General features: G+C 40.5%; 1 protein-coding gene and 1 long non-coding RNA gene across 2 annotated transcripts in view; one reads left to right on the top strand and one right to left on the bottom strand.

The window, feature by feature from the left end:
- Positions 1-6,684, top strand: part of ngfra (nerve growth factor receptor a (TNFR superfamily, member 16)) — a 40,024-nt gene extending 33,340 nt beyond the window's left edge. The window contains exon 6 of the mRNA XM_042505853.2: positions 1,909-6,684. Within this exon, the coding sequence (XP_042361787.2) occupies positions 1,909-1,961 (53 nt within the window). The 3' untranslated portion in view covers positions 1,962-6,684. The remainder of the gene's footprint in view (positions 1-1,908) is intronic.
- The window catches only part of LOC148186435 (uncharacterized), a 148,157-nt gene that overhangs the window by 59,026 nt on the left and 69,154 nt on the right, over positions 1-19,977 (bottom strand). The gene's annotated exons all lie outside the window — the stretch shown is intronic.

Genomic DNA, 19,977 nt, shown 5'->3' with positions numbered 1-19,977 from the left:
AGGTTGGACTGAAAACATCGGACAGGCATGTGGCCATTATTATCACCACTGCCTCCAAAATGAAGCGCAATGGAATGCTTGCATTGAGGTAGAAGTACAGGTGCAAGCCACTGTGCGTATGCCTGAACATGTGTGCCTTACAGATGGCTGAGCACTGGCCAGTATTAGTGTCTCTCTGCTCTTTGTCACTGCTCATGCCTGCAGAGTGTCTGTTTAAACAGGAAGGAAAGAAGGAGTGCTATGGACTGTGGCTGTCACTGGATAGAATCAATGTAGAATCAATAGAATCAACAGCGGGCAAAGACGCAGAGTACAGCAATCCAAGTTTGTAACAGATAAATGTGTAGACAAAGATTTTTAGGAAGGGAAGAGGAATGAAAACTGTGGGAGGGTAGGAAGTTATAAGTCGACATGAAAATCTCCCTTTCTTAAAGCTTTAAAATAAACCCTCTTGTACTACACTCCCCTGACACAAGGATGCATTGATAAAGATGAGAAAACACCCACCGGACTCGGGGGTCCTCTCAGAAACGCCTCTGCATTCCTGAGGCGTTTCCATGGTATCCCTCAATTGACAACAGGTTAAGAGGTTTGTGGGAAAAGAGAGCATTTGTGTCCCATCCTCATCCGGCTAATGACTCCAGTTTAACAGGTTCAGATGAGTGAGTGACACCACAGGGCCCCCTGCAGGGAAAAGTGTGATAATCAGGGGGTTTACAGTTTTTCCCTGCAGGACTTATATTATTTGGATGGAAAGGAGGCTATTATCTCTCCGGGAATTCAATGAAAAAACATTCATCTTACGATGGGATCACCCCAGCTGCAATATAAAACAATCTGTGACTTAAAGGAATAATTCACCCACAATATGACCATTTGTAAATCAATTTCTCATGCTGAGTTACACTGAATTGGTGAAGAAAACAGGTCCAGATGGAAAATGATGGCAAAAATATTAATTTATTGATTGACTGGGTACCACATTGAACAACAGCGGAACCATACCAAACATCTGTTTACAAAACATCACACAACTTGTGCAGGTGACTCTAAGACTCAGTTATCCAATTGTGTGCTCAGTATTTCCTTAACACATGAATTTTCACAAAAAAAAATCTCAGTTTTGGAATCTGGCAGAGATAAGTCTCAGTTTCAGTTTTACATAATAAGGTTTTAGTAGAAATATATGTGTTTGGAAAGTACTAAGCATACAACTGTATGAATGAGTTTGGATTATACTTCACAAGTTGTGTGAGTTTGTTAAAGGGATTTTTTGATGGTCTTGCTACTGGTAAACTTTGCAATTCAGTGTAATTTATCAAGCCCAATATCAAAAACTGCAATTTTACATAAAATAAAAGTGAAAGTCTGTGAAAGCAACAGACCTGGTAATATGGGCACATGGAATAAACCCCAACAGGTTCCACAGTACAAAAATCTTAGTTTGGGTAAAAGAGAGAAACATGAATTCAGAAGGTTGTGTTTCACTGTTTAATAAGGAAAACGGTATCCGCGGTATATAACTGATACTCTCATATAGCATACACCCTGGTGAAATTCCAGAAAGGTATGACAGTATAAAAAAATAGCCATGGTCTATGGTAGTTCCTGTTGTAACATGTATCTCCAGAATCACATTTTGCCATGATGCCTCACACACAGACACACTAAGTGAAAACAATACCAGCCGTCACGACATTGTGGCTGTTAACTAATCAAGGTGCCCTTAATCAAAGGACTTCCCACTTACTTAAGAGGAGCTGCTCAGTGGAAAACACAAGACTGCATCAGTACAAGAAAATAAGTGTAACAGTGCAAATAAGAAAAAGGTTTATGTAAAAAAAGTGATTTAAATACCTATGTCCTCTTTAAGAGCCTGAGATATCATTTTTTATTTTCTTTCCACAGTGGTGAGGGTAGATGGTGGCCCCCAGCCTGACACGCCTCCCCCTGAAGTCTGAGGAAGAAGAGAAGTCAGAGTGGAGCTGACGACAGGGAGAGGAGAGTGGGGACTTTAACCGTGGACCAAAAAGAAAGCGGGGGGAAAAGGGGGGCCACATGGGAATGTAAAACTGACTGATTCATATCTGAAGTGGCCACAGAGCAAAGACTTGACTTATACGGACATGCCAGCACCTTTGGGCCACAGTCTTACTCTTCATCCCTGCATATAGAGTCCAACTCTATTAATCAGTGTGCCTGGACCTCTATGGCAATATCAACCACCCTCTGTACCAATGCCACTGCAGATACATAATCATTGTATATGCCAGTGCATCTCGTAATAACTGACTATTCCAGTATCTAATATTGACATAATTAACACTAACTGCCAACATAGTCTCCTCAGCCCGTTATTAAGCTTTAGATTTCCCCTTAATTCCACAATCACTAGCCATGAAACATATGTGCCTGAAAGGTAAATAGGCAGAAAGGTTCTCCATTATCTCCAAAGAGACCTTCTTCTTCACAGCCTTTTTTTTCTCCCTCTCACATCTTCCTCTGTGGCGTCCCACTCTCAGATAATCCTCTGTCTCTCTCCATAGGATTCACTCTATTAGACCCCCGCCGTCATCTGCGATACAAAAAGCAGCGGGGGAGCCGTGAGTCACTTCTGAACTTCTTCTGAAGTTCCTTGTTCTTTTATCATTTAACCACAGACGCATTTCATGGCATGTTGTCTTGTAAAATGTTTGCGTCATTGTTTGAGATTGGCAGCACCAACTGATGCAAGTGGCTCATATTTAGTGAAGAAAGGATGATTGCTGTGCAGCCTGCTCGGTAATCAACTATTTTTACTCAGCGAGATGCTTTTTCTTGCACTTGACATACATGGACTCCTTTACAGCACTTCTAGGGATTGTGTTTCAGTAATTTCATGCTAATAATGTAACACACCTCTATGCTTGTCTCCTGTTTTTAGTGCATCACTTTCATTTTGGGGGCTCCAGTTACACAGCTGATTCAGCAGGGTGCCGCCACGGTCCTCTGTGGAGCCAACATGAGAGGCTGGACTGCGGAGCTCTGCTGACTCACTGCGATAATGTTTGAGGGGCGAGCAAAAACGTCAAATGACGTCATCACTCAGTAGCCCAGTATGCAGAGCTGCTCATTAAACAGATGCTTAAATGTATTTGGTACGGGGGAAAAAAAACTGCAAAAAGGAATCCCATCTGTCATTCTTTACGCCTACTGAGTGGAAAATTGGGACACCCCTCAGAGGCTTTCACCATCCTGAGCTCGCTGATGCCACTACCCTCCACAAGCTCACTCTTACAGTCTTGTGTACAGCTCTGTCTGCGCGATAGAGTCTGATAAACAGTGCCGAGGCGCCAATGCATTGGCGGCAGCGCTTACGTCAACACGGGGCCCATTAGAGAGACATCCTGACAGGCAGGTAGTAATTACCTCAGGGTTTCAGCTTCATTTACCCTCCGCTTGGCTCGGCTCAGCCACTTCTCATCGGGATTAACGCTGCGGACAACAGAGGGGCAACCCTCTTTGAAGCCACAGCATGACATTACAGATCAATTATCTAAGTCCGCGTCCACTGACATTTACTATATCACCATGGTGACATAAAAGCACTTAGCTGCAAGGCAGGCTGGTACCTTTTATCACACAGGGCCACTTTTATGCTGCCTCCCTCCTGCTGCTGGCTGTAACTGTAAAAGCAGTCAACATAGAGATCTTGTTATAGAAGTATACTGTAGCTGAGTTCGACTGCACTGCTTTAGCGTTCATTCCTACAGGGGCACGTACTTTCTCAGGGTCCCTCTTGCTGTTGCGTGACTAAAGATTATCAAGAGATCTGTAGAGGATTTCTGTAAACAACCTGTAGATGTACGATAGAGTAGGTAGGTAGGCAGGAGCAGATGTAAAGCAGTTGTTATGTTGATATAAAAAAATGTAGAAAGATACAGGTTAGCTGATTTCAACATGATCCAGGCAATGATGAATTTAAAGAAACAGTCAGACATTTTGGAAAATACGCTTATTCACACTCTTGCAGAGACTTAGGTGAGTGGATTGATACCACTCCCATGCCCATACAGAATATATAAAGCTCCTGCCAGCAGTGGGTTAGCTTAGCTTAGCATAAAGACTGTAAACAGGGGGAAAAACTGGTCTAACTAATTAACACATTATATCTAATTTGTTTATGAAAAAAACCTTAAGTGTAAAACACATTTGGTCAAATGCTGAATAGGGATGTCAGTTTTGGTTAATTTTTCTTTCGATAGCTCGACACCCACTGATTAGTAATGGCTTGGTTAATTTTTGAAAAAAAAAAAAAAAGCAAAATGATGCAACATACAAGAGGCCTTTCCTTTCACTCTGGTGCTCAATTGACACAGTGAGCTTCAGCTCAACATTTCAAAGCACTTTCCGGGTGGTAAAATGTTAGTGTTTTGTGATGGAAATGTTTTGCATTTTGTTAAATATTCTGTTGGCTTTGCCAGACAGTCAGCTAGCCATATTAACAAACGCAAACAATGGTCTTCACTATTAAGCTATTGTTAGCCTTGGCGACTCTGCAAAGCGCACAACCTAGGTAAGGTGGGAGCTAGCTTATTCTGTGATTACTGCTAAAAATGTTGCCCAGGTGGCAGGATGTTGCTGTTGAAACAAAGTGGACACCCTCTGGTCTAGTCCTGAGTCGCCCTGTTGGGTAAGCGTTTTCATTTTAAGCCCCTTTAGCATTGTTAACAATGCATCCACTAGTTGTGCTGACACTGCTCATTGTGATGACAGAGTTAACAGTGAGTACATTTAGTTAACAATGCTAAAGGGGGTTTGCTGCTCAAAATTAAGCGGCTTACTTAACGAGGGCAACCTTGGAACTCCGCAGGGTGGCGACCATGTTTCCGCAGCAACACTAATTGATCTGGATGCTGTTACACGCTGAATGAGCAGCGCCGCTAGCTAATGTTATCTCCCACAACACCCAGGTGGTGCAGTAAACTGAAGAGTAGCAAAATTTACCTATAGACATGTGTAACCTGTCAAAAATATTCTTGCCGGTTAACTGATTAACAGTATACTGTTGACATCACTAATAATGTACTATAACACGTTGTATCAGACTTCTCAAGCAGCTCTGGCAAAGAAAGCGAATACAATGGCAAAATATTATTTTAAAGGAGAGATAGGACATGTTTACTTGTCAGCAGAGCTTGAAGAGTGCAGTGAGCAACAGTTAGATAAAAAATTTCAGGATGACAAGGAAAGTGAGTCATTACATCCAGTGTGAAGCCGCTGCATGGATCAGTCACATGGTCAATAACATCTCAAGACAATTAAACTTTGTGGTCCCTTCACTTGTGATTCATCTTGCATCACTGCAGCATTATGAATGAAAATGAATAAAAAGCTGCTGTTCTTTGCTCACAGTTCCTCAGTTGATGTGTGCATGTGTTGTGGACATGTGATCACACACACACACCCACCCACCCACACACACACACACACGTGCACACACACACACACACACACACACACACACACACACACACACACACACACACAGAGCGACAGTGTATGATTCACTCCTCTACTGAGAGAGCTGTGTGATTCATCCTGATCCTAGCTGTGGCATTGACATTAAAGCAGACGCTGCTACAGTGCGACTGACCGGGGTGTTGATTTAAAGAAAAGAAACTCCTCGACTCTGTCTCCCCCTGAGGCACAATCGACCCTCAAACAGTGCGCTCATCTACCCCGAACCAACTTATTCTCTTTCTCCTGCAGCTTGTGAAGTCAGACATACAATGTCAGAATGTAAAACCCAAATATAAACCGAAAAATATGCAAGACACATTCAAGGATAAGGTTTTAAGTTTGCCCTCATTCTGCTGTTGTAAATTTGTCTTTATGTTTCCCTGTTGGTTTATATTCTGAATAGTATTACACCTTCTGGAGTCAGTATTTTTTCTAACGGATATGTTATTTTGTAGCACTTATTAGATGTAATATGAATGCACTCAAAGAGTGTACCACATTTCAAGTGCCTGTGTACAGTGTCAGGTGTCTTTAAGTTCAGACTATATTTTTTGCAGTTTTTCCACTTATTTTATGATTTTATGTATTTTATTTTATATTTTGAGAGCTAATGAAGGTTTTTAGAAAACAAAAGTCTGATAAACTTTGGAGACTCAAGCAAACTGTATAAACCTGGCACTAACATAAAGGGATACATAGGTTGCTAATGAAGACATACTGTATGTTAACATGCTATAAATACTGGCAACTAATAGGGTCATGTAGCATTACAAAAACATTTACATGCCAACTGAGACTTCTTCTCTAAAACTCACAAATGCTCTTAGTCAATAGAGATCAGCTCTACTGTGCAGGGGTTTTTGCATGTACAGTACGTTTTATCATGTACCTCCATTTCAGAAGCAACAAGACATGTAATCTGCCATAATATGAAATGTATGGGGAGGTTCACTGTGATTCTCTGTGATATTGTTACAGACTTGCTACAGAAAGATCAGGACCTGCTCCCGAACAAGAGGAATGTCACCTGTACTTACCTACTAATGTAAAATGCATTGTGTAAATGTGAATTTCTTAGAGTTGATACAAGATACAAAAATACACTATAAAATGTAAAAAAAAAAACAAAAGTGTGCAAATGAAATGAGCATCTATAATACAATAAACAGAGATGTCATTGCATTATGTGTCCACTTTGTCTTTGAAGCTACAGTAAAACTACCTTTGTTTGTGAAAGTTGATGTTAAAATATTAGAGGAATAGTTTGTAGTAGAATATTTTGTCAAATATGCCTATTAGCTTTTTTTGGCTGAGAATTGAATGAAAAGATAGATTTTTTCATGTCTGTTGAATAAATGCCAGGGATCCCACACATTTTTACCAGTGGATTTGAAATTTTTCCATGACTTTTGAATATTTTTTTCTTAACTCTGTGACGTTAAGTAGATTAAAATCGGTGGGCTTATGTAGCAATACAGCCATACAGGCTGAGGATAAGGAAAGTGCTTGCACTTGCTCAAGCCTAATTTCAACTGCATAAAAAACAAACAAAACAGAAAAAAAAACCCAACGCTAAAACCCAGTAACATCTGGCTTTTTAATGCGATGGTAATGTGTATAATCAGCATTCACACCTGGGTCAAATGACTCTGCTGTAGTCACACGTATTTATCCCCTCAAGCATTGATGGGAACACAACACTCAGGTGAATGTGCTAATTGCAGCTCATAACAGGTGACATGCAATGACATGCCGCCACCAATTACCATCCATTTCCTCCTAAGCAACATTCAAACAGTGATCCAAAATGATCCTGCACTGAGTTTGAAAGAGAGACTAAATATGTAAGAGATATAAAAAGAGAAGCAACCACCATAAAGTTTTCAGAGACCTCTGCCCATGCTGCTTTCTACCGTTTACCTGTTCTTGGGCCTGTCTGTGACGTCGAACATGACACCAAAACCCCCCACCAAAAAACGCACATACAAAACATCTGCTGCACAGCCGTGTACACAGCTCTGGTCTACTGGTAATGGGAAGGCAAACCATAGACATGACAGTGGCATCATTTCTCACCTAACCCTCAGAACAAAGCAAATAGGCACAGTTCCCAAAATGTTGTTCTTTTCCTTTCAGTTTTGAGTTTGTGTACATGAAGACATCATAAGCAGGTTAGAGGAACCTCAGTGAGATTGTTACATCTGTGATATCTGATATCTGATAGATAATGTATTCAATTATTCCTATTTCTCCGAAGTGAGGAACAGTCCATCATAAGTGACACACAGACTTGATGTTAGGCTTCAGAAATGCACTTTTAGTATTTTCTACCCTCTTTACAAAACACCCAAAAGCATTTGTGAAAATTACCTCAAGCAAATGAAAATAAAATGCTGAAACCAGAAAGTATGGCGTGGCAGACCGGCAGCCAAACCACACTCAAAACCAGGACCATATGTGTGCATCCGTTGGACCCAGAGTGTGTTTCTCTGCAGACCACCACTTAAACATTCTGGGGTCTGACAAGGTTTTTTTTCCTGCTACGTGTCAGAGATGAATCCTCAATGATAAAATCCCCCACAGAAATAGAAAGGACAAAAAAGCATAGAAGTCACCAAATACAGTACAATTTTTTTGGGGAGGGGGACACTACAGTCTTAACAACAGTACTTCAATTTTTACTTGAACGACTTTGTTGACAAGTGTGCCTGGGAAAACAAAACAAAATCAGCAGTGTGAAACGTTTCTGTACTGATATTTTCCCCTCTTTGACTGGTTTCTATATGAGGGCCTGATAACAGTGAGCCACACTGAGATAGGGGTGACAGATAGACTGCAGAATTTTAATTTGATCAGCAGGGAGCACTTATATGGAGACACTAATCAAACTGCGTTTTTCTCTCTGTCAAGATTAATCAAGCCTGCAAGTCAGCTGAAATGGCAGAAGAAAAGTTTTAAACAGATAAAAGAAAACAGACATGCCCGTCGTAGGAAACGCAAAGGCACACTGAAGTATGCTCGGAGCAATAAAACTCGAACATGGCTCAACCCATAAAGAAACACCACTGTCAGCTATAAGATGAATGTCTGTGCTGCCGTTGTGGCACTCCTGTGTTGAGTGATGCTTTTACCAGCCATTTAAAATCAATAAATTATTGCTAAATCCACTCTAAGACATCAGCAGAGTTACATGAAGTAACCAAAATATTGCCAAGATGATTGACAGCTTCTGCAGCACCTGCTGCATTGAAATGTGCTCATTGCAACATCGTGTCTGATTGTTTGAAAGCCCAAAGACAGGAAAACAGGAGGTTGCCTTTAAAGAAATACACCCTTGAAAATCTGTCTTTTCAGTGTCAAATACTCAGGTTTGAATGGTGTCTCTGAAAAGTTTTTGGCCTGCCACCACACAAAGGACAACAGCTGTATTCAGCTTACATAAAAGCACAAAAAGAGACGTTCCTCTCTATAAAAACGACATCATCAATCATTCTTCAAAAGCCTGGAATCACCATGTTTACACTCACCTGATAAAGGTCTTTTTTTGCTTGTGTAAAGACGGAAGTAGCATGATAACTCTTAAGGTTGGATGGCTGGGTTAACAAAGTGTCTCACTTTGACAATTGCTGCTCACATCCTGTCTCAAATTAAAAGACGTCACACAACTTTTCTCCAATACAACACACTCTGTTCACCAACAATACTAAATTGCCTTTATCTGCCATTCTCTGGAGCACGCTACAAGCATTGTTTGCCTACATGCCATATTTGCTTCTCAAAAGTCAGATTCTTGGTGAGGTATCCTTACAATATCTGAATGCATTGGCTCATAGTAGTCCTCCTTTTTCTCTTTAAAAGACAATGGGACAATGGGCCCCTGGGCACAGACATGCAAAAGGCCCCACCACCTCTCCTACATTGGAGGAAGATACATCCTTTATGGTGGTTTTGCCTCTTTTTGTTGTTTTGTGTCTCTTTGTAGCTGTCTCTTTGTGGTCATTCTTTGAGGTATATATATTAGTCATTTTGTGTCTCTTAGTAGTTCCAATGCATGTTTTTGTTGTTGTTTTGTATCCTTGAGGTATATTTGTGTCTTATTTGGTTGTTTTGTGTCTCTTTGTAGATGTTTTGTGTCTCTTTGTGCTTTTTTTGCATATCTTTGTGGTCACTCTGTGCCTTTTTGTAGTTCCTTTACATGTCTTAATTGTTTGTTTTTTTTGTCTCTTTAAAGGTCAATTTGTGTGTCTTTGAGGTTTATTTTTGTCTTATTTGGTCATTTTGTGTCTCTTTGTAGATCCTTTTCATAGATTTGTGGTCAGTCTGAATCTCTTTCTGGTCAGTTTGTATTAATTTGAGTGATATTTTGCAGGTGCTAGCCAGGGGCCCTTTGGGGCCCTGCGCTTTTGCCTGGTAGCCCCATTCAGTAATGCATCCATGACTGAAGTGACAGCAGAGAGGAGAAAGAAAATGTTATGTCCACTGAGATAAGAACTACCATTTATGGGAAATATGGCTCTCATTTTTAAAACATAAAAGACAACATGTCTGACTTTTAACTCAGAGTTCCCAAGAACAATGAGAGCAGTTTGGCGTGAAATCAAAATGCTGAAACACTGACACACATCTGTACTTCAAATCTTGGACTGCGGCTTCAGTCAATCAATATAAAGCTGCACAAAATGTGAGCTGGCGTCCTCAGAGGGGATATTTTTGGAAAAGTTGTCTTTCCTCACGGTGGAGGAAGGAGTGAATCTGTCTTTCAATGCACTCCAAATGGTTGAACTCTTTCGCCGTGATATTACAAAACCTGACAAGTAAATATACAAGACACAGAGGAATAAAACACTGCACGCACTAACAGAACAAACTAGAAACATGGGGCCATTTCTATCGAGATCTCTCAGTGCGTCTGTTTTATCAGTGTTCTCATACAGGTCCTTGCAGGGTTAGAAATCAGTTTGGGAGAGTTGACTGCAGGCCTGGATCAGCTCCGGATCATGTGTGGGGCACATGGGGAAAGCATCCGGCACAGCAGCAGTTAACACATAAGCAAATTAACCAATCCACCCCTGGCCTCTCCCATCTGCCTGCATCCCACGTAGGGAAGAAGGGGACCACCCTGTCCCTGCTCTACTAGTTTTATGTATAAAAATGGATGCACAAGAGTCAAAAAAAAGATAGAGCTGGAGCTAGAAAATGAGACCTGAGAGTGATGGCGGCCAGCTGTTGGAGCCCCATCCTGTAACACCTCACTCTGGTGGATAACCAAGTCAAACACACCCAACCACAAACCCTCATCAGTCAGACTTATTCTAATTTATCACATTGCACTTGTTGCTGTGGGACTTCTAAGGCATGCCAGCTGAAACAAAGCTAAAAAGAAGAGAGAGTGTTTTGTCTTTGTCTTGAAATGTGACCCTCAAGGTATCACACAGCACCACATATATCTTCTGCTCTGTACAAATCCATAAATCAAACCCATATGTACACAGAACCCTACTTCTATTTACACCTCTGCAGTAAAAAGGTAAACATACAGTCGGCTTCTCTGTATAAAGTTCTGCTCTTTTAATCAACTAGACAAATTACTTCTTAAATAAACTTGGTTTTGGCCGTAGTTAAATTATTCCTATTTGTTTAAGTCTCTTTTTTTAGATTTACTAAATGAAAACCTCAAATATGCTTCTGTTCATCCATGGATTTGAATGCACGGATCTGGATTGCTTATTTCCTGCTCTGCTATAAAGTAATGTGGACAACATAGTTGACTAATGACACGTTGGAGTGAGACTCAGTGGGATTCGGTTTGCCCACATCCATTACTCGACTGTCACCTCGTATCAAGACAGAGATGAATAATTTTAGGGCAGGGTTAGATTTTCTTTTCTCAGTTCAACTTTAAGGGAGAAAAATCAAAGTGGGAACTGTATTGTATGCATGGGCCACTTTATGGCGAGAACAATTTGTGTTTTAAAAATGCAGTAGAATACATTGCTACATGGTAAAAAAGGCAGAACGTGACACAGAAATGTGTCATTTCAATGGGAGGGTAAACTGAAATGAATACAAATAAAAACTCATTAACTTAGTTTTGAAGGCAACACAGTGAAGGTACACCATGTAAGAAATAACAAAAAGCATACTTTCATCAAAGGGTAAAAACATAGACTGCCACATTTTTAATGAATTGAAAAAACTTACACTTAAAGAATGTTATTTATGTTAATAGACTTTTTAAAATCTTTTGTCCATTTCCACAATAAGTGCCAACAGAAGAACTGTGCAATGACTTCCTGTGTTGCGTTCTAATATTCAAAAACACGACTGTGCTGGACATAAAGTGGACGGTGCTGCTGTGGCTCTGGAGGTGAATCAAGATGTCTATTTATCACAGGGTTGGTGGTTTTATCCCCGTCTCCTCCTCTTCTTATATTGTAGTATCCTTGAACAAAACACTGAACTCCACAATTCTCCTGATTGGATGGCCAGTGCCTTGCAGGGCGAGCATGAGTGAATTTGTGAATGGGAGGCAAACTGTGAAATGCTCTTTACCACGTATGTTGTTAAATATACATTCAACAAATAAATCTCTAGGGATCTAAAATGGGTCTAATTCGTCACATTCGAGACGTGAAACAGGCCCATTACTGACTCATAGCTTGCAGGCTACTAGGGTTGAGTATCAATGTCAACTTGCTGTAGTATAGTATATAGTATAGTCTACTTTCTATAGTACTGGCCAAATTACAACTGTACTACTGAGTATCCCAGGGTTTCCCACACATTCATTTATTTGTGGTGGGCCGCCACAGCTACAATACCACCACAACTAGATTTTTGGAGCTGTGCTGTCAACATGGAGCTCTACTGGACTATAAATACCATTGGTTATTTATAGCGCACTTGGGGCAGAGACGGCGCAGCAGAACATTAGGTGCATTCAAAGTGAAACTTGCACGTTCAATCTGCCGGGTCTAAAATCCATTGATGTGATCTGATCAGCTGTGAAGGGATCGACAGATCAATTATCCACCTCGCTAGTGACAAACTGCTATGAAGTGGAAAAAAAGGACTCATGGAGAGCTCTGCCTACTGTACAACGTTCACGGACCCACAAAAGCATAAGATATTAAAGTGAGGGAACAGGTTAATTGAAAGGGACACACAGGCACTTAAAATATGCCAAAACAAAGAAACTAAAACTAAAAACGCTACATTCCTCCCCCTGTCATCAGCTACCGCCACACATACACTGGCATTCTGTTGGAAACACTAACTGTTTACATTAAACCCATTGGTGCCACATGTAGGTACCTGAGAATGTATCAGCGTGAGAACACCAGATTTAAACAAGAAGTGGAAGTATTGCAAAGCACCCTTAAGCCTGGAAGCCAGCCACAGAGCTCCACAGATCTGCCAGGTCCAACTTCAGATGGGAGGCAGAAGCACCCTGCAGCCAGCCAAGGAGCTCTGCAGTCGCTCCGTCAGCCCTCCAGTGAGCCAAAACTATCTCTGCTGCAATAAAATGTGTCAGCTCTATTTTCTTTTCTATATTATTTCAGTAGTATCACTGCTAGATGAGCAGACACACACACACACACAAGCAGACCGACAGACAGATTAGCTCTATGTGATTGGAGAAAGAGAGGAGCAGAACTGCATTTTAGTGCTACATCACCTCTGCAGCTTGTTCAAAAATCAAAGTGCAGAGAAAAGTATAACATTAATATCGGTTCATTTGCAAACAGCACCAAACCCTACAGGCTACACTGGGCTTCATTCTGTCTCTTTCCCTTTTACCACTGGGCACAATGTATCTACTTACAAAACATGACATGGGAATCACATAGACACTGACAACTGGAAAAGTCAGAGAGCGAAATAGTGACATTTCTTTTTTCAAATTTTACCCAGAAATAGTTGCCAAACCTGTGCTTAGAGCTAAATGTAGCTAACAGGCAGAACTCAGCTGCTTTGACTTGCGTTACTTGACCCGTTCTTTTGACTTGTCTTACTGGGTTTGTTAATACTGGTTTTACTGCATTATTGCTGGAACAATTCTATTAATCCTATTGTGAAAAACAAATACTGTAATTCTATTAACTGTTACAACATTGTTCTCTTTGTTTTCTTTTTAGACAGCTGGGGCTGGGCTGGAAACCATTTCTGTTTTGAGCCTGTAAATCTCATTGAGACGTTGTATATAACATTGAGCAATAGCAAATAAACTTGATTTGACTTACTGTATACACCCAACCGATGATGCAACAACCCTATAACTCTGTCCTTGTTATGGAGTAGCATTCACACAAACCACAGTAACAGCGCTACACCAAATGTTTATCTGTGACACCCATGGGTGGCAAAATAAAACATGAAACCACCACTACTATAAAGATCAGCAAACCACTTAATGTCAGCAATAAATTTTGTTCATCATTTTTTTCTCCCCTTGAGCTCCTCTGAAGCTATAAGTGCCAATGTTGAGACACCTGGTTGTATGTGCTCACAACTTCTTTTTAACAGAAAGCAGCCAGAACACACACACTGTGTTAATGTTTGTGAGACACACCTTCTGCTTGGTCTGATTAAAGGACAAGGCATGATCTCTCCTCTCTAATCATCTCGGCTTTTCCGAGAGAATTTGTATATGACAGACAGATAAACAGCTCACACACATGCACACACAAACATATATTTAAGCATTTGCAGAGACAGAATAGGCCTTTCCCCCTGCATAGAGACAGCTGCATCCACCACAGTATCTACCTCGGGGCACTGCGTGCGATCAGAGGCATCACACCAGTTTGAAGATATGCAGAAAAACAGGGCGAGGTAAGGTGATCTTACATCATTACAATGATCTTAGCTTCACAGAACGTTGTTGATATCAGTTACATGAAGTGAGACTGTAAAAAGAGTCTAACTCAGGCTTTCAAATCACCTCTTAACAAAACAAACACTGACTGCAGGACGAACAGAATCCAACTCTCAATCGAAGCAAATTTAACAATCAGGTTTTTCTCATTACTTTGCCATTCTCACCTTGTAATGGACTCTTTTTCTGTCAACAACAATACATTCAGAGATGTTTTTCATGCATTGACCCTCTGCTGTTGCCAGTACAGCTGCAGTGCCCAGATGCTTTCAGCTCTATGCCGCATGAATACTGAGTGTTCAATGCATGCAAAAAAAGATAGAAATATGGGGTCCCCTGTGTGTTTACTGATTGTGTGTGAAGAAGATATGTGAGGAAGTCAGCAACTGGAGTGTTTCTGATGAATAAGGAGCTGTAAATATGTAGGATAGCACGATAAAAGAGAGAGGACGGGATGTTTTTGGAGATAGACAAAGATAGATGGCAGCCAGCAAGGAGTTGGGTTTCTACGGAGCCCTCTCCTCCGAGCCGGAGATGCTGGGTACCCACAGCACGTCCTGCTGCATCTGCACCGAGCTGGCTGCGTGGGTGACAGTAAGCAGACAGCTCGCTCTGCTCCACAGCACACCTCCGTCCAGCAAATGGACCTGGAAATCTGTTTTATGATAAAGCATTATCTGCTGCATGTGTTAGGGCAGAGACTATTACACTGAGACAATAAAGCATGTCTGTCTCACTGTGGAGGGAAATATTGTCATTTCTCCCTGCTCTTCTCTGAATAAACCCAATTTAGGGGGAAATCATCGTTTATAAGTGCTGAGAATAGAAGACGGCCTATAGCAACTCGCCTCCTTCAACCAATTTTTAATGCCCAAAAAGCAGAGCGTAAAGGAGACACAGTGGCTTTGCTTTTTTAAAATGACAAAAAAAAAACAACAACAAAAAACAAATCTATGATTTTGAAAGGGCAACTTTCTATAAAAAAACAGCATTGTTGGTTAATCAAAGTAATTTATATACCTAATGTAAGTTTGGATCGGGAACAAAGACCACACCTCAGACAAAGTCCCTGTTCCTTCTGCTAATAAGGCGAGTCCAACTCTTTTGTCCTCCATTTGTCTCAGTTCTTATATCCCCCTAATACTAAACCCTCATTCATCCAATTATCACCACCACTGCTGTCTGTCCACCACTATTGTCCAGACTGAAATATTTTAACAATTATTGGATGGATTGTCATGTAACAGACATTCAGGGTCCCCAGAGGATTATTCCTATTAACTTTGAAGATCATCTGACTGAAAGTCACCCACAGTGAGTATTTTTTGCTTTTAGTAGTATGTCTTGATATGTCTCTATAGAGCCTATCTTAGCATACAGTGGCTAAGAGGTGCAGGTGATATTGAGTTTCCAATACATCCAACCAGCAGGACTTTGGCCAATGGGAAGAAACCCATGCAGATATGAAAATGACATAACAAAACAGAGTTGGCTCAGCTGCCTTTCCAGAAAACCCATTTTCTACCTGTTACTTCACTTATCAATACAGCTTTCTGACTGACACATGTTATGCTGTGATGTCTGGCAGCAACAGAGCATCACCATGCTGGCACATAACACTGACATGAAGGAGAGTGGAGAAAGCAATCTTAGAGATGTGTCACAATATGAATCTATAGACTAATAAGAAACATGTGAAAAGAACACATAAAAAACAGTCAAGGTTAGTGTGACAGGCAAGAGTGACCGAGGGGCTGACAGACTAAATGAATATGTCTGAATGAATTATGTTTGTCAACCCCTTTTCTGGTCATATCTTTTCCATCTATCTCAGTTAATAAAACTGTTCATGTCTCCAGGGAAAACAGTTAAGATAAAAACAAACTTTCTGGTGTTGGACATCAAGATAAATCAATAGAGTGATGATGATATTGACCACTCAAATTAGAGGAGATCCCTGAACTTTTTTTTTTTTTTTATTTTTAAAATGCAGATGGATTGGTTTTGATGTTTAGTGCTTGTGAGTGAGTTCTGGTAGTACATTCTCATTTTGAGTTGTGTCTTGGTGGTAAATAAAATAAAAGCTTCACGTTGATCTTTCAAGTCAAAATGATTTGACATGACTTTGGCCAACATGCATTCAAACATAATGCTCTGAACGCATGTTTTACACTTTTCTTAAAACCTTACTCTTACTGCCAAAGAGTTGCTGCCAGTCAAATAAAGAGCTGGGCATTTTACATGCAGATCAGGGGCAATAAATGTACCACTACCATGTGGTACCACAATATCACATGCATGTTGCTTGGGTCAGAAAGAAATACCTTAAAAAAAAAAAAAAAAAAAGTAGAATTAGATCCTCTCTGATCCACAGAGCACTTTATACTCGTCGATTAATGTGCATGTATTTTTAATGGTGGGTTTAATGGCTTACATTTAAGGTGTGATTATCTATTGAAGGTTTGCATCTTCTCTTAATTAATAATCTTTTTTTCATGTGTATTAATTGTTTTCATCTTGTTTGAGCTGTGGTGTATTTTCCCCTTTTATATGTGAGGATCTGTGATTTCCTCAGTCCTGGACTGTTCAAGTTGTTTTTTACAGATATTTTACATAGTGTTATTATATCGTTTATTTTTTGTCTTTACATGCTAGGAAAAGGTAGAGTTTTTACAGTATTTTTTAATTGTTTAAAAACATTGTACATGTCCCTACAAAATCTCCTTGTCCGCCCTGTCCTTCAATAGAGAAGATTTTCAATTTTCCAGTCATCAAATGTAGCACTTTTTCAGAAGGAACTAAAATCCCTGCTGTTTACTCAGCTGTCATAGCTAAAGTGCCCTTCCAAGTGTTTGATCATGATTGTTCCTTTTCTGGATTTTCAGTAATAGTTTTAAGTATCTGCCAAAACTTTGGTTGTTTGAAGAATTTAACTCTAGAAGTATGTATCTTTGGTAAGCTGGTATTTTCTTTAATGAATTTATTTTGAATTTCTGTAAAAGATGCACAGTTCTGCAGCTTACGAATGACATGCAGACAGTCCACATGTGGAAAGTTGATCCTCAAATATAAAATCCAGAGCTGAACTGTGCATGTTACCAATATTTGAGGCTTTGTTGATTAGCTGGTAAAGACTGCTGCCATTCAGCTAACCAATAATGCATGGCAATAGATGTCATACAGGAAAAAACAAGCTTTAAGCAAATGCAGATTAGCTGGCATCAATTAGTGTTTGAGTAAAGTTTGCTGCTCTAAATCATACATATGGGAATGAAGATCACACTAGCTTATACAACAAATACAATTAAAAATGTTTCCAAAATGTGTTTTTTGAGTTTTAACCCAGATTTAATGAAAACCATTAAATAAGTCATGCATGCAGGTAAAGGAGGAAATCTCTAGAGGAGAAAGCTAGGCTGAGTAATTTTGAGTCACCATCACTTAAGTTTATGTACGCGAGCTCATTACCTGTCATTACGAGCCGACTTTCAGGAAAAACAGAAATCCCAGACATGCATTTTAGCCGACCATTCAGAGATCATCTAATATATCTGACAGGTCTAATGGATAATTACTTCTCTCATGGAAAACCACACACCGACCACAGTGGCTTTTATTGTTCCGAAAAGCCACGCTGAACCAATGCTGGATTTCACAATGCACTTGGCACGTCAAAATATTGCCATAAAATAAGCTTTATTTTCCCACTAGAATCCTCTGCTGACCAATCCCTGAATGCTGACTCTTCTTAATGAAATAAAGTGGTGATTAAAACAAAGAGAGGCTGCAGGATCCATTACCGGCACAGTAGACAATACAAAGTTGAGATAAGAACTTTCTCAAGATGTAGTGGAATTTCTTTTACAAAAAAAAAAAAAAAGAAAACACTTCCTTACGTCACCCTTGTGTCTTTGCAGGAAACGAGAGGTTTCACTCAGAGGACACACGCATACTTTAAATGTACCCCAGAGCACCGGTGTGAACATGGAGTTATCCATCAGAGCTCTGCAGCTTTATCAACATCGTAAGGGTGTGTGTGTGTGTTATGAAGCCTCTCCCTCACTGAAACCCTCTGAGTCAAACATAAGACGTCTTGGTTAGCAGAACTCTGCATGTGACAGTATTTATAACCTGTTACTTGGCCAAAAGAATTAAATGCCTTTGTCTGCTCGCCACATGCTGCGTGGCAGAGGGTCGAGGTTTATGCGATCAAGTAACAATAAGCTGCGTTTGGCGGCAAAGTAATGAATGGCTCAAGGTATTGAGGACAATGCAGAGCGTGAGTGTAGCAGTCTGAAAAGTTGACAGAAAGTGTGTCATGTTAACTCCCAGATGAGGTCATCAATCAACACTAGTATGAGGGGGTCTGACAGCTGGTAATTTAGGGGGAGGGATGAAGGGATAGTCTGAAAAAGAATATGACTAAGCATTAAGTCAAACTGAGAAGGCAGTAGAGAGAATATTTTTTGAGTCTTTTTCTTGTATTTGTTCTTTTTCTTTTAGCCCCATCTGTCCCATTTTCTCTTCCCCCCGCTGCCTCTCACATCATCACAATGAAGCCTTTTCTTTTGAGGGCTTATCAACACATCTGTCTGGAGAAGTTAGTGTTCCCATCCATTTTTTACACCATGTTTTCCTAAAGCGTCACTAGATCCCTGAACAGCTCTGCTAGTTTCCCCTCAGGCCTCCCCGAGCGAAAAACCAGGGTGTGAAACTAAAGACCCCCGACTGACCAACACCTCACATTAACCTGCAGACTCCCCAGTCTGATCAGAAAAAGCTTGTGTTGTTACAGCATGGGAACTAATGAAGAAGGGACACGGTGCAATGGATTTCACTGTAGCATGCTGGCTTTGCATGAACAGGTTGATCTATAAATGAAGTCGAACATCTGTTGAGTCACAATTCCTTGTTAAAAGTCACTCATTATTGGCTCTCTTAAACATGAACTCTCTTTCACAGATGGAATGGTTTCCAAGCGGCCTGACATCATCAAATGTATTTGTAAGTTAACTGATAAACTGTGAAATGTTGGTGAATTTATCAGTGAGATTTTACTCTATAAGACATTCATAATAAGGTAATCTGATATAACGAAAACATCTCACCACAACATGTAAAACTTGGCGTCCGAGCTACCCTTGGTAAAGCTGTTTTCCATCTAGAAACCGCTCCCAAGATACTGGATGAATATATTCTTTCACTATTGACATGTTGATGCCAAGCGTCATCTGAAAGTGACTATGAAAAGACCCAGTGGTTGTCTAACCAAAAGAAAAACAGAAAATTTTCAAGCTAAGAAGGCACATCCAGCACATCTGAATCTAAGGAGCACTAACCGACAGCCAGACAATCACTTTCTACTGAGCTGAGGGATTGGGCAAATTTGCAAATGCAGCTGTGCTCGTCGTTAGTCAGCCCACGTGGATCCACTCACCATCTCTATGGAAGTGCTCCTACTAAATTGTATTATATTAGACTCCAGCGTTCCTCCCCTCCCTTCCTCTCTGGTCTCACACTCCTCTCCAAGCAGCGCTCGGCTGAAGCTGAGCAGTCAGGGCAGAGAAACTGTTTCTTTGGCCGACAGTTCAGGACAC

This window comes from Plectropomus leopardus, chromosome 18 (genome assembly GCF_026936395.1).
Source record: "Plectropomus leopardus strain MGB_pleo_1.0 chromosome 18, ASM2693639v1, whole genome shotgun sequence".
Classification (NCBI taxonomy): domain Eukaryota; kingdom Metazoa; phylum Chordata; class Actinopteri; order Perciformes; family Serranidae; genus Plectropomus; species Plectropomus leopardus.
Note: the sequence above shows the minus strand (reverse complement) of the source record. Positions and strands in the feature narration are given on the sequence as shown.